The sequence below is a fragment of the Lissotriton vulgaris genome, chromosome 7, assembly GCF_964263255.1.
Source record: "Lissotriton vulgaris chromosome 7, aLisVul1.2, whole genome shotgun sequence".
In the NCBI taxonomy this organism is placed as follows: Eukaryota; Metazoa; Chordata; class Amphibia; order Caudata; family Salamandridae; genus Lissotriton; species Lissotriton vulgaris.
Genome location: NC_141695.1, coordinates 1,745,685,406 through 1,745,698,794, shown reverse-complemented (window position 1 = coordinate 1,745,698,794; position 13,389 = coordinate 1,745,685,406). Strand labels below are relative to the sequence as shown.

General features: G+C 44.2%; 1 protein-coding gene across 1 annotated transcript in view; it reads left to right on the top strand.

The window, feature by feature from the left end:
* Positions 1-4,520, top strand: part of ATP1A3 (ATPase Na+/K+ transporting subunit alpha 3) — a 316,872-nt gene extending 312,352 nt beyond the window's left edge. Inside the window, exon 23 of the mRNA XM_086933041.1 lies at positions 23-4,520. Coding sequence (XP_086789167.1) covers positions 23-51 — 29 coding nt within the window. The 3' untranslated portion in view covers positions 52-4,520. The remainder of the gene's footprint in view (positions 1-22) is intronic.
* Positions 4,521-13,389: the final 8,869 nt, after the last annotated feature.

Here is a 13,389-nt window from a genome sequence, read left to right as displayed (position 1 = left end):
TCTTTTTTTCACATCCCCCCAGGTTGGGTAGAAAAAGAGTCTTACTATTAAACTGCGGTGCCAATCAAACAAAAATTCATCCAGTGAACAAACTTCATCCTTTCGCCTTTGAACCTGTGAAATACTCTCCTCCTCCAACCTCAGTAAAAAGAAAACTGTCCAGACTGGGGAAAGCGCCTCCAGCGGAATACAACAGGATCCAATGTGTCGCAGTACTAAAATCTATTGCTTGACCATCGCAAAGGAGGATACGGCTGTACTGGTTCCTTTCTGTCCTCATGTCTTTTATTCTCTGTAAAATTATAAATATATATGTATATATAGACATATATATAGATATATAAATATAACAAAATGTATTTTTTTTAACTTCAGCTGAGGAAAGGTGTTTTGCAGAAAAGTTGCATCTTGACTCAGCAGGGAGTTTACATTTTGTCGTGATGTGTAAGGGTGAAGGTTATCGGGGAAAAAGGGGAAAGTCTTGTAATTATATATCCTAGATTCCTTTTACATTTTATTTTCCCTTTAGTGTATTTGTATCAATTTTGATGACTTTTGCTTTAATGTCCTCTTCCACCTTCACAAAAGCTTTTCAAGGCTTCCAGATGTGGTAGGAGGCTGTTCTGTCTGTTTTTGTGAATGATGCATGTAGGGCTATATACACAGAAATATTCCTAGAATGGCCAAGCCATAGGGACAGATTGTGGGTTTGAAAGACAAAGCCATAAAATAGTAAGAGAATTCCTATAGCTCTCCTGTAATTGTAAGTCAACGTGGCGGCCATCTTGAAACCAAAGGCTTTCCATTTACTGTGACGCAGGCACCACCGGGGTTATAAATAGATAATTTTCCCTTTATTATAAATAAAAGTCTGTCAATTTTGAATTACTAAGCATTTATAAAATTACTTTTTAATTGTAGAACATTGCACTTTTTTACATTTATCTTAATTAAAGAAAATTGTTTAGTCTTAAACTATTTGTTGCAACAATTTTTATTAAAAAAATATGGTCTTGCTGTGGGTGTCTGGCGAGGCTTCCCTTGCAGTTAGAGTGGACTTCAGTTCTAAAGATGGCTGACACGTTGATTTTGCGAACAAAAAAAACTCTTAAGGAGCATGAAATTCCAGTCTTTTTTTAAAATGTATTGGATAGAGAATCTTTTAGGATGCCATGTAGATCTCCAGTGCTCTGAGCTCAAAAACAATTACTCGAGGAAAACTTCTCTCAGCAATACGTATACATAACAGCCACCTTGGAACAGGAGTCTTTCGATTTACTGTAAAAAGCCTTACCACTACGTAATCATTAGGGTGGTGACAAAATCAGTGTCTTAAAGTCAGTTACAATCAATATGTTGACATATAATTTGCATAGTCTGAAGTAGCCCTGGTTGTTCCTCCTACTTTTTAAATCCATGGAAAGTGTTATTGGTGAGCCAGACAACAGCCCAAAAGCCTTTTGTCAAATGTAGGCAATAGTGCTTCAGTAAAGTAAGAAAATAAATGACCTCATGACCCATAGTACAGCAGTCTAAAGTGTGCCCTACTAATATGCTGAGTGGAAACTTTGCAAATAAAAATAGACAAGAAACATTGCGTAAAGACACGGTCATGTTTTTCAATTGAGAAAAAAACAATTGCACCCTACAACTTCAGAAAATGGGAATATGACCGGTGAAAACGAATGGTCATAGGGTTTCCATTTGAGTGATAGGTAGAGAGCTTGTCAACCATAGTCTACCTTCAATGGGATGTATGACAGTACAACGCGGTATAAAACACCACAGACCATCATAACGCAGGTTTTACAACGCAAGTCTGTAGGGTGCTGGACTTAGGAATAGTAAAATGTACTATTCCAACACCAGCCTACGTACAGTAGGGAAGGTGCTGGAATAGTAAATCTACTATTCCCTAGCCTAGAGCGCCCTCCAGCGCAAGTCGTGGTAACAACTTGCGTTGTGAAACCCGCGTTGTAATGGCACTGCGGTGTCATTACTGCGTTGTAAAGGATGTTCCCCCTTCAATGGGTATGATCTATGTGGAGGAAGAATAAAAAACATTCCAGACTTGTTTTCTCTGCCTCTTGGCTCTGAAACATTCCATTATCTTTCTGAAACATGGGCTTGTTGTGTCCTATTTGGGCACAAGGGCACTTAGCCCTATCAGAATGCAGACTGAGAGGCGGAAGCATGTTTTTGAAAGACTGTTCGCCCATGGGCAGTACATGGCAAGTTATGAATGCCAGTTAGCAGGGTGGTGACTTTGGTAAGTGCCAATAGAAAATCAGGAATATGTACTCGGACTTCCAAGCATTTTCATACATTCAGATTTATAATTCAAAATGTTTTCTCATCATATCAAGTCATCATTCCAATTTTCGGGAATCTAAAAGAGACAATGTTTTAATCCTACCATTAGAGTACCCTTAGAGCCTAGTAACATTTCCATAGGGTGGTGGGACTTAATTGCTCCTAGAACTGGGATGTTTTAGTCCTTGTTGCAAGAGATACATGTCTGCGTGAGATTGGTTAAAGCACGTGGGATCAACCCGCTTAAGTATCTGAGCTCAATGGTGGAAAATTCTTTAATAATTAAATGTTATGAGTATAATAAAACTGGCCAGTTTATCAAACCAGGAGTAACTATATAAGGCAAATGATAAGATACGCATCCCTTCCAATTCTACGGTCAGTTTTTCAATGCCGTGCAACAAACAACTTGTGTGTGCTATATGCTCTATGTATGGATGTTTCCATACCTATGATCGCAGTTGTAGGAATTTACAGCGCATCCCTTGTAGCTTTCATATCAGAATATTCCATAATGGCTTTTATCACCATATGCGGGACATTTCTATGAGGTCTAAAGCCATGTTCTGTTTATGTTCTATCATCTCAAATGAATAGGCTGCTTCTCTGACAGCATTGTTGTTTACCTTCTGTGAAATAGGAAAAGCAGAACTGGAAGGTTGACCACACTAAAAATGAATATGAACCATAATAGTAAGGAGATGTAATAATTGGGGATAAAGGGATCGGTGACCGACCATTCCATCTCAAGCCCTCCACTCCCTTCGGCACCAATGACAGAGAGACCGACTCTGTTCAGGGAGGCGCAGCGAGCTCTCACAGCAAAACATGAAATGAGGAAAAGCATCAGGAAAACAAAGTTAGAACAAGTAGCCAACACCAGCCTTCTTCCCACTTGATAGGGATTCCCGCAGAAGATCCCAAGAAACAAGTGAGAACGAGAGGGTCTGGAAGGAAGCACAAACCATCACAAGACCACAAGTACAAATTGATCTAAAATACACTTGGACTCCGGGCACTCCAAAACCTATGTAAAGCTTACTTCAACACTCCTCGCCGTTGTATGCATATAGTGATGGTGTAGCACACGTCTAGCTACGGAACATGAATATTCTGAGAAATAATATTCAAGATGTTCTAAGTCTCGCTGGATGCCAGAGTGTGCTTCGGAGTTTCCTTGGTGGCGGACATTAACGTAGTAGGGTATCAGGGGGTTGAGTACTTAATATTGTGCTACCATAATACCGTAGCAAAAATATCAACAAATAAAACATTGAAAAGCTAAATATATATAGATAATTAAAGGATCACTATTCTTTACTCCACAGATATAGACCATGACCTTGGGTGGTCGCACGGAATATAAAACTCAGTATTTTGACATACAACCCTGTGCACCCGGCTAGCAATTCTTAACTCTTCTGTACAGACTCCTCCATGCTACAGTAGAGAATCAGCAAGTCCTGAGAGATCCAGTCATCTGGAAAAAGAGCACCGCCATATACTACTCTCCACCACTTCCTCCAATCAGAATATCACCTTTTGATGGACCAAAGGCAAAATGTCGGTTATGATATGCAAACAATGCCTCGTGGGCAGAAACTTGAGGCCATGCGTGTATTTACAGTATTTCAGAGATCACAGTATGTTCGCATTGAAAGACTTCCCGCCCGCGTTCTCTTGAGATGTCGCTAGAGCTCACAGTCCTTCTTTGCCCTAACGATACATTCTGAGGCTAGAAATGAGAGGGTGGTGGTATCTGGATTTTTGAAATGGAAAGAGAAATTGGGGCAAAGAGGAAAAGCCACGGTACTAATCAAGTTGTCCAGCATGAAAAGACATGGCTGATTAAGAAATGATATTAAACTGCTGGTTCTAAGGAGAATCCCCCACAATGGAGGAAAGTCAACATTTATCTTCAAATAAGAGTGTCGGGCGTCTTATACCCTTAGCAGAAGAACCCACAACTGGGAAACGGGGCGTGAGATCATGAGTTAAGGGACATGCGTATAGTTTCCAGTATAATCCACCCTTGACCCCCACTGAATTGATCCTAGGGGGGAAACAGCCTTTATAACGTGGGCAGAGACGTTTCCCCGCAAGCACCACCGCACTTGCCTTAACCACGCATATGCATGATTGAGACAGTGTATGGTCTAGATGTCCGGATGGGCAAGACCAGGAAGCGTCCGGACAGAAAGCTCGACGCGGACAGGTGAGGGGGGCTGGGGCCGGGTTTGGGGGCAGTTTTAGGGGTGGGGTGTTTTTGGGGGGTCGGGTTGTTTATAGGGCAGGGGGCCGGGTTGTAGGGCCTCAGGGCAGGGGGGCCTGGGGGTAGTTTCAGGTATGAGGTAGTTTTAGGACTAGGGTCAGGTTGTTTGTAGGACAGGTGCCAGAGTTTTAGGGCTCAGGGCAGGGGGGTTATTTTAGGTTTTAGGGATGGGGCAGTTTTAAGGGCTCTGGGGAGGTCAGTTGCTTATAAGGCATGGGCTCGGGTGTTAGAGGGCAGGGGTCGTGGTAGTTTTAGGTTTTAAGGCTGGGAGTAGTTTTTTGGGATGGGGAAAGTCTTGTTGTATATTGGGCAGGGTTTTGGGGCGCAGGGGCTGGGGTGTTATCTCTCCCACACGTCCCTTTACAGCTCATGCCTTTACAACAAAATTGAGTGGTAAAGGCATGCGTTGTAAAGGAATGTGTTGTTCAGATGCATTCGTTGTTCGAAGTGTTTTGTAGAGGCATGCATGGTTTAGCCATGCGGAACTCTGTCATACAAACAACAAGGAGTAAGAATGGGAAGAGGAAAGTAAACTCTAAGAAAGAGAAGTGGACGTAGAGGCCTTGAGGGTGAGCCAGATGAATTTAGAAAGCGAGAGTGCAGGGATATCCTATGATCAAATACTCAAAGATTCACTATGGAAAAAGGATGGAATTATAAAAAATAATGGAGGAAGTGAATAAGAACAAAAGTAAATCAGAGCTCACCCTGTTTTACAGAGTGAATCTTGGCTAGGGATACTGGCCACGTGCCGTAGAAGGGCGGACAGCCCCAGTGTCTACAGTCGGGTGGTGTTATCATTCTCATGATCTACAGTTTCTTAGTCTTCCTCCTGTTGGCCAAATTTGCATTGACTCTGTAGCTCTCCGTTACCGTGTCCCTCTCCAAGTGATCCTTCCCTCATCTTCCTCCATCCCTTTATATCTCTTTCCAACCTTCTACTTTTTTGCTAATCTCTTAATGCCAAATTTTCTCCAAGATCGGTGCCTCCTCATCCATATTATTTTCACATGCCTACTCTCCTTTGTATGGTCTATTTTGTTTTCTTGGCTTTTTATGTGATATTAATTCTAGACTCCTACCTGACTGTCAAAGCATACAGTGAGTTGGAGTTACTCGGCCTCCATCATGCTTACCTAGTTTCTATACCCGTTATGTTACCCGCATGTTGTGTTTTTGTTTAATTCTTAGCACCCGGGAAGGGATCAAACAGTAATGCCCTGCGGCTCCCCTTGAGCTCACTGAACGGCTCATTTACAAGCCCTGTGGCTGCCGGAAGGGCACTTTTTGTGACGACCGGTGGCGCACAGGGCTTAGCACTATCAACAAGGCCACGTAAAGCCACCCTACATGGCTTTTCATGTCCTTGTAGATACAGAGTGAGGCAACGCAGAGCAAGTGGTTGCGTTGCCTCACACTACGATGGGGAGGCGTGCCATGGTCTTTACGGTGGGTGTTCCCACCCACGGCATTCGACACATTTCCAGATTTACAACATTCCGTGAACCTGAGAATGCCTCAAAGGTCAATGCCTTCCCAGGGGAGGGGTAACGGGGAGAAATAACTTTATTTCTCCTCGTTTTCCAGCAGCACCCATAGAAAGAGGAAATCGCCTTCATTGACTGGTTTTGAGCAGGAAGGTGTTCGTTCCTGCAGAAAAACAATCGTGCCCACAATGCAGACACCCTTGCACCATGGTGCAAGGGTGCCTAAATTGGCACACAGCAGCCAATTGTGCTTCAGGGCTGGGGAAGAGGACAGGAACAAGCTTAGCTCCTAGATACAGCAAATTCCTGCCCTTTTCTTTTGGCGTAGGGTGGCGCAGCAAGAAGGCTCATGGCGCTGCCCTATACCAAACATTTGTAAATGAGGCCCGGGTTGTTTTACATTCCCAATCTACCCTCTTTCAGAGCCAGCATTTAAGTCAGACCTTCTAGCCAAAAATCAAGAAATGGTGATAACTCCAAGCTGCAGGAGTGGACAGTCTGCCCATATACCAGGAGCTGTAACCCCTCACCACTCCATTCACCTACCAGATGGGTAGAAGAGGGAAACAAGGTAGCACTTCACCAATCTCCCTCACTCTGGCCTCACTTCAGCCATTTTCTAATAGTTTACAATAGCTTATTTTTAAATGTATTTATTGTTTATATGTTTAACTTATTATAAGCATTTGGCACATCTGTACCAGTCTATGAAATAATTGTCTCAAGGACCGAAGAATAAGATTAGACAATCTTAAAATGAAAAACTGGAAGACACGAGGAGTTTAAGAACATTGCTAAGTGGGCGAGAAACGATGAAGAATTCCAGTACCATTCTGCGAGAGTTGGAAATGCAAAGACAGCGAGGCTTTCCGATCCAATTTTTTGTCACTGTTTTCTTAAATCCATTCTCCAGAAGCAAACCGGATTCCAGGCCATCCAATGCCATATTCAACAACTGCCTAAAGGATCTGACTTGTAACATGAAAAAAACCAGCAGTAGTCATGGAAGCGTAGCGCCTCTTGACAGGCGGGACATGCTTTTGCTGCTCCTGATTAGACATGGCAGTCCTGGCTTCAAGTAACCAAACTGAAAACTAACAACAATGGCCAATTCAAAGCAAAAAAAGAGCTCTTTTGTGGATGCTAGTCTTTAAGGGTCATTTGCCGAAGAGTTTTACTTTTATTGTGTATGGTAGATTCTCTAGATCCTTTGTAAAGAAGTGACTGGCGAGTATATAAGAGGATGGACAGGAAGAGAGCGGTGTCTAGCATGAATCCAAGACATGGGCTGCTTCTCATACTCTTTGTAAATGCAGATCATACATTGTGGTGACGTGATAGCATGTGGTTTGACATTCACATGGTAATGGGACCAAGCTGGACCAAAACTGACCAAACCCAAAAATGACTTTTTTTAAAGGGCCCCAATTCTTCACGTGCTCTTTTTTTGATGGTAGCCTGAGCTATGACAACACAGTCGTTAAGGCAGGATCAGAAATGAAGTATTACAAAGAGCGGCATCAACAGTTCAACATCAGGACCAGATTTAATTTATGACACCGTGTGTGGGAATAACTAGCAATTTTCATCCAAATTAAGTCTTTGTAGGGAGCATCTACTCTTGCAGTCAGGTGGTCATATATATCTACCCAGAGACCTTTGAGGCTTACAAGCAATTTAAAAAAACACAAAATGGCCGATATCAAGAGGTATATCAGTCAGCGCGTACCTGTGGCAACCACATGGAATCTAGAGTGTGGCTTTACCAGGGAGTAACACGGAGGCATGTTTTATGCAAACACAACAGACAGGCAATAGCCAGCATCCTTTTAGAATTCAGAGTAGTTATTAGAGATCTCCCTACAGAAACAGTGAAGCCTAACGGCTGTGATAACTTTTACCGCCAAGTCCCCCCAGGAAGGAGTCAGGGGCACTGAATGGTGGTAGGAGAATGTGTGTGTGTGTGTGTGTTTGTGAGAATGTGATTGCCTGCGTCTCTGTTGGGGCAGAGAGAATATAGCGGGGGTCTCTCCCCATCTCTGCCTACAAGGGGAGGTGGACCCCCCTCTCCTTTTCCCCAGCGTGAAATACATTCCACTGTAACTCAACAATATCCTATTTTTAATGCAGACAAATCGTGTGATTTGCTTTTTTTCTGTTTCCTTTTTTAATTTTGTGGTGCAATTTGACACCGCCCCTACTCTCAGCCTCTTGTTTGTATTACTCTGTCTTTGTCCGAATTCATTCTGAAGTCAGAAGAATGTCAAAGTGTGAAGTCAACAATTTAAATACAAGTAAATAAAAAAGAATTAAAAATGAATTCTATTGACTAGGTTGATTTTGTTGTGTTTGTGTCTCATGGTTTTATGTACGCTCCTCATGGACAATCTCTTTGTTGACATCCTTATGGGATGTGCATTCAACTTTCTGTTGGCGGCCATTTTGAACCACATCTAATTCTTGACATCTATCTAAAGGTGTATTATCCATTTGGTGGTCCAGTCACATCCTTAATGTAACATAGTGGCATCCATAGGATACAACTGTTACCGCAACAGTGTCCAAGCGCTGTAGGATTTTAGGGAAACATGATTCAGTAGGGTCGAAAAAAGGGGGCATCCTAAGCAGACAAGAGCTAAGTACTGTGGGGTGTCTTAAATGATAGAAGGAGATTGTGGTATCGAAACGACTCAGCGAGGGTGCTCCAAGCTGTAGCAGCCATCACTGAAAAAACGCAGTCCTTTTCTCTACAGTGCCAAAACCTGGGGCTGGAGAGCAGCGGCGCGTCTGAGGACCGAAGGATGCGTGAATGCTGGTGATGCTGAAATCTCTGGTAGGTGTGAGGGACCTATGTGATGGAAGGCTCTAAAGGTAATGTGCATAGATTTGAAAATAATGCACTTAGGGACAGATAATCAATGTGTTCCTGCGAATGCAGAAGTGTTCGAAGATCTACTAGACAGTTACAGAGCTAGACGAGCGATCAGATGAAGTCCAAGAAGATTGCAGGCAGGGAAGTTGTAGAAGTCTAAGTGACTCAGAAGAGTGGTTGGGGCAAAAGGAAGAATCTTGTACTTAAGTTTCATAAGCCAAAAGCAGATGGATTATTTACCTGGACTGGAAGAGAGCTGATGGTCAATAAGAAAATCTCCAGAATTCGAACGAGAGACAATCAAAATCTCCCAACTGGCACTGGGGGTAGAAGCCTCCAGCCCTGAACTTTCTTCTCCAGCCCGCCATTTCTCAAAGGGCCTGGGACGTGTTCCTGCAGACCTTGGTTAGGTTAAGAAGCACAGAACAGGCCCAGCTCAGGCTGGCGCTTGGGTGGAAGCACCCAGCCATGGGCTCCTGCCATGTCCCAAAGGGCACAGAATAGGGTCCAGATGGCTTGGGGAGGTCTTCCTAGCTTGGAAGGAAGCTCTGACTGGGCCCCTAGTCAGAGCTCTGGCTGGTTCTAAAGTGGAAGCTCCTGACCCTGGGTCCTCCATCATTCAAAGTGCCCAGGACAAGGTCCCACAAGTCCCATGAGGACTCTGCAGCTTAGTTCTGTTAAAAATCTCAGACAGGGCCCTTGGTTCAAAGCTCCAGTTGGCTCTGGAGTGGAGGACTCCAGCCCTGTGCTCCGTTCTCTGGCCTGCCGTCCGTCAAAGGGCCGGAATGGAGTTAGCAGGTCCGGTAAGGTGTCCCCTGCTAGGACAAGTTAAAAATGTTAACAGGGCCCTGGGTCACAGCTCTGGCGGGAAGCTCCCATGGGCTCTATTCCCTGGCCAAGGTATGTCTCCAAGGACCTGAAAGGGGCCCTGCAGACCCAGGAGGCCTCCCCTGCTCGTCAGGGTTAAAAAACTCAAACTGGGCCCCAGTTCAGAGCTCCGGCTGGCCCTTGGGTGGAAACACCTGGATATGGTTGTGTTCTTTTTCCCGCCTTGTCTAAAAGTGCCCAGGACAGGGACCCACTGGCCAGCGGAGGCCAGGTCAGCTTATCGGACTAAGAAGTTCAGAACGTGCCCGGCGCCGAGGGCAATTGGGGGGCCAAGCCTTGACAAGTAGGAGGGCAGCAGTGGTTCATATGGAACCCCGGGGCGTGGGCCCTAGCGGAGCTGCCACTGTTTCATATCCCGGTGGTGGAAGAAAATACTAAGGCAAGATCTTTGAAGGCTGAAGTGAATCAGGGTTTGGCGAGTAGCTGAGCAGCTACCTCGCTGCAATCTCTTGAAAGACCTCCTCTGAGCCAAACCTTTATCTCAGTGCTTGGGCGCACCTCTCCCCCTGGTTTCCCTCTGCCTTCAGTAGGAGGGATGAGGTGTGGGCCTGTTGGAGATGGCCTTCATCGCCCACCCTGAACAGCCAGATACAGGGATGGGGGTACACACCTCGCAAGTCAGCTGGAGGAGTAGCTGGCTGGATCTGACACCAACAGTCACTAGGGGGCTGCTCTATGAAGGAGACTCCTGAACGCTGGCCTCAATATGCACGGCCACTCTGGACGTCATGAATTGCCGCAGGCCTGGACACTCTGGTCGCCAGGTTGACCTGGGCATCTGGTTGCCGGCTGCCTGACGTGGATATTGGATTCATTTTCAAGGCCCTTCTAACCAAAGGACAGGTATGGGTGTGCCAACTCAGGGAACCATGACACCAGCCAAGGAGGCTTAATTTACATTTCATACTGGCCTAGTGGCAATCTGTCTAAACAAATTAAAGTTTTTGTTGCAAGGTCTACAGGTTTGTGATGTAGGTCAAAGGTTATATTTAGGAGGAGGCCGTATGGTACACTATTAGAGTAATCACGTCAGAAGAGTACTAGTGAAATGAGCGTACTATCAAACTGAACGGGCTGTGTGGGCAGATCTTACGTATATTCACCATTTGATGTCAACTGCTGTTGCTGGAGTGATTGTGCAGGACACAATCTTCCTGTAAGGACTGAGAACACCTGGGTTTCTAGTAGAGAATGCAGATATCAAGAGAGGAAGGTGCACTGAACCCGGTGCAATGATACATGCTGATGAAGGGAATGACTAGATCTCAGTTCTCAAAGAGTTTATCTTCAGGCTTCACAGCATCATCCAGTGACAGATGGTTGTGAGGCAGATACACAAGACTGGAGGAGTGGTGAAACTGACAGTAATGTGAAGATCGGGGTGTTGTCATAAGGATAGTACACAAATCCAAACAAGACATCTCCGAGTGAGACTGTGTAATGTGATAAGGGGGGGGCAAGGATAGAGCCCAGAGGGGTGCCCCCTGGGAGTGAGATGTGTTGATGACTTGCAAGTATCAAGCAGCTGAGAAGTAGCGGTCGGGGATGTGAGATGCAAGCTGTTTATATGAAAGGCCTGTTATGTTTTGGGAGCCAAGAGAAGATACCAGGGTAGAAACAGAGAGTGTTAAACAAGCAGGTCTAGAAGTAGGACATAAGAAAGGCAATGATGAAGAGCGGAGCAGTGGTAAGAGTGTTGTGCTAGACAAAGATAACAAAAGTACATGGATTTTATCTACTTTCAGTAAATGTGATTATTTGTTTAAAACAAGGAACACAAGCCTTAGCAGCTGCAACCCCTTGCCTGCTAGGAAAGAAGCAGCAGGAACTCAAATTAAATATGGCACTGGGCCAGTTTAACATGGGGATTCACTTCACACCTCACACAAGATCCCAGTGTTCCAGGATTATATACGTTTGGTTCAACAAAGGAAATCATACAAATTAGTGGAACAGAAAGGGCAATGAACATAAAATACATGTTGCACTACCCCCACTTACTTTCATGAGTGGCACTTCTGGACGACGCTTGAAGCATCTTTTTGGTTTGAAGAAGGGACCTTTTATCAACAGAGGCAGTGCCTGGCGCCAGATTGTAACAGGAAGTCTACCAATGCCAGACAAAAGAATTCAGAAGGATAAAAAAAAACTCTCTGCGCCATTTACCAAGATGGATTATATCAATAATTGTCAATTAATTCAATCCTAAACAAATAGATATTGACAATAATATTAGCAGATCTGTATCCAGTACAAAAGTCCTTTATATACAAAAACTATTGAGAATTTCACAATCAGACACTATACAGAAGGCTCTACAATAGGCAACAATAGTGCTCTGCGAAGTAAAGTGATCCCACGTGTAAGTGGGTGTAGTGATAGAAGTAGAACAGGTGATCGTGAAGTAGGTAACAGACTATAAGATGTCAGTTGCAGGGATAATGCATCAAATGGACAAATCCATCAATCTCCTGGTTGACCAGCTGCTTCGTAATTTTTCTTTATGCCCCTAATGTTGATGATGTTTCGACCTAGAGGGCATTTATAGGGTCATCACCTGGACAGTAATCAATTTACTGATCATCACTAGATCCCAAATCATTTGTTGAAGGAAATTCTGAAAGAGAACCCAACCCGGTTCTGAGCTCAGTGCAGTACCTAAAAAGGCGTAATTTGCAGCAATTAAAAAATGTTACCAATTGAGAATGTTTTAGCGGAAGTAGTCCATTCAGGGAGTGACTGCAGAATTGGGCGGGCACCAGAGGTGGATATGGTAGAATAATTACCTCAAAGCGCTCCAAGTGAAGGATCATGGGTGTGAGGGCCTGAGATAAACCAACACCTTGTTACAGGAAAGTAAGCGTGAGAGAATGTATCTCCGAGTCGAAGCGTCCTTAAGAAACTCTTATGGACATGAGAGCATGAATCTCTCCAAGAATGCATCCAAAGGATGAGTGCGGGAGAGTGAATCTCTACTTTATACTGTCCACAAGGATGAAGTAGAGATTTGCTGTCCTGCCCTCATCCTTTCAATCTCACTCCCATGAGAACTTCCTGAGGACACTCTGAACCAGAGACGTATTCCCTTGAGCTTACATTCTTGAAACGCAGTGTTGGTTTATCTTAGTCCCACGCACCCTCGATCCTTCACTTGGGACGCTTTGAGAACATTGTTCTCCCGTATCCAACTCTGAGGATCATTCAGTTGCTGCAATCACCCCCTGAATGGTCTACTCCTGCCAGAAAATTTTCAGTAGTACTTAGTGATGCTTTTGAATTACTGCTCTGAACTATGGATCAGGTCAGATTCCCTTTCTGGATTTCCCACAACATATGATTTGGGATCAACTTATGCGATGCAAAATGATTACTGTCCTCAGGAAGACCACATAAATACCCTCTGGATGAAACATTCATCCACATTTGGGGGCATAAAGACAATTTACTAAGAAGCTGGCCAACCAGGAGCTAGTGAGAGATTGATGGATTTTTCCATTGTTTTGCCTAACCATTCACAGTATTTGCCCTGCAACTAAACATCTTATTACTATAAGCCA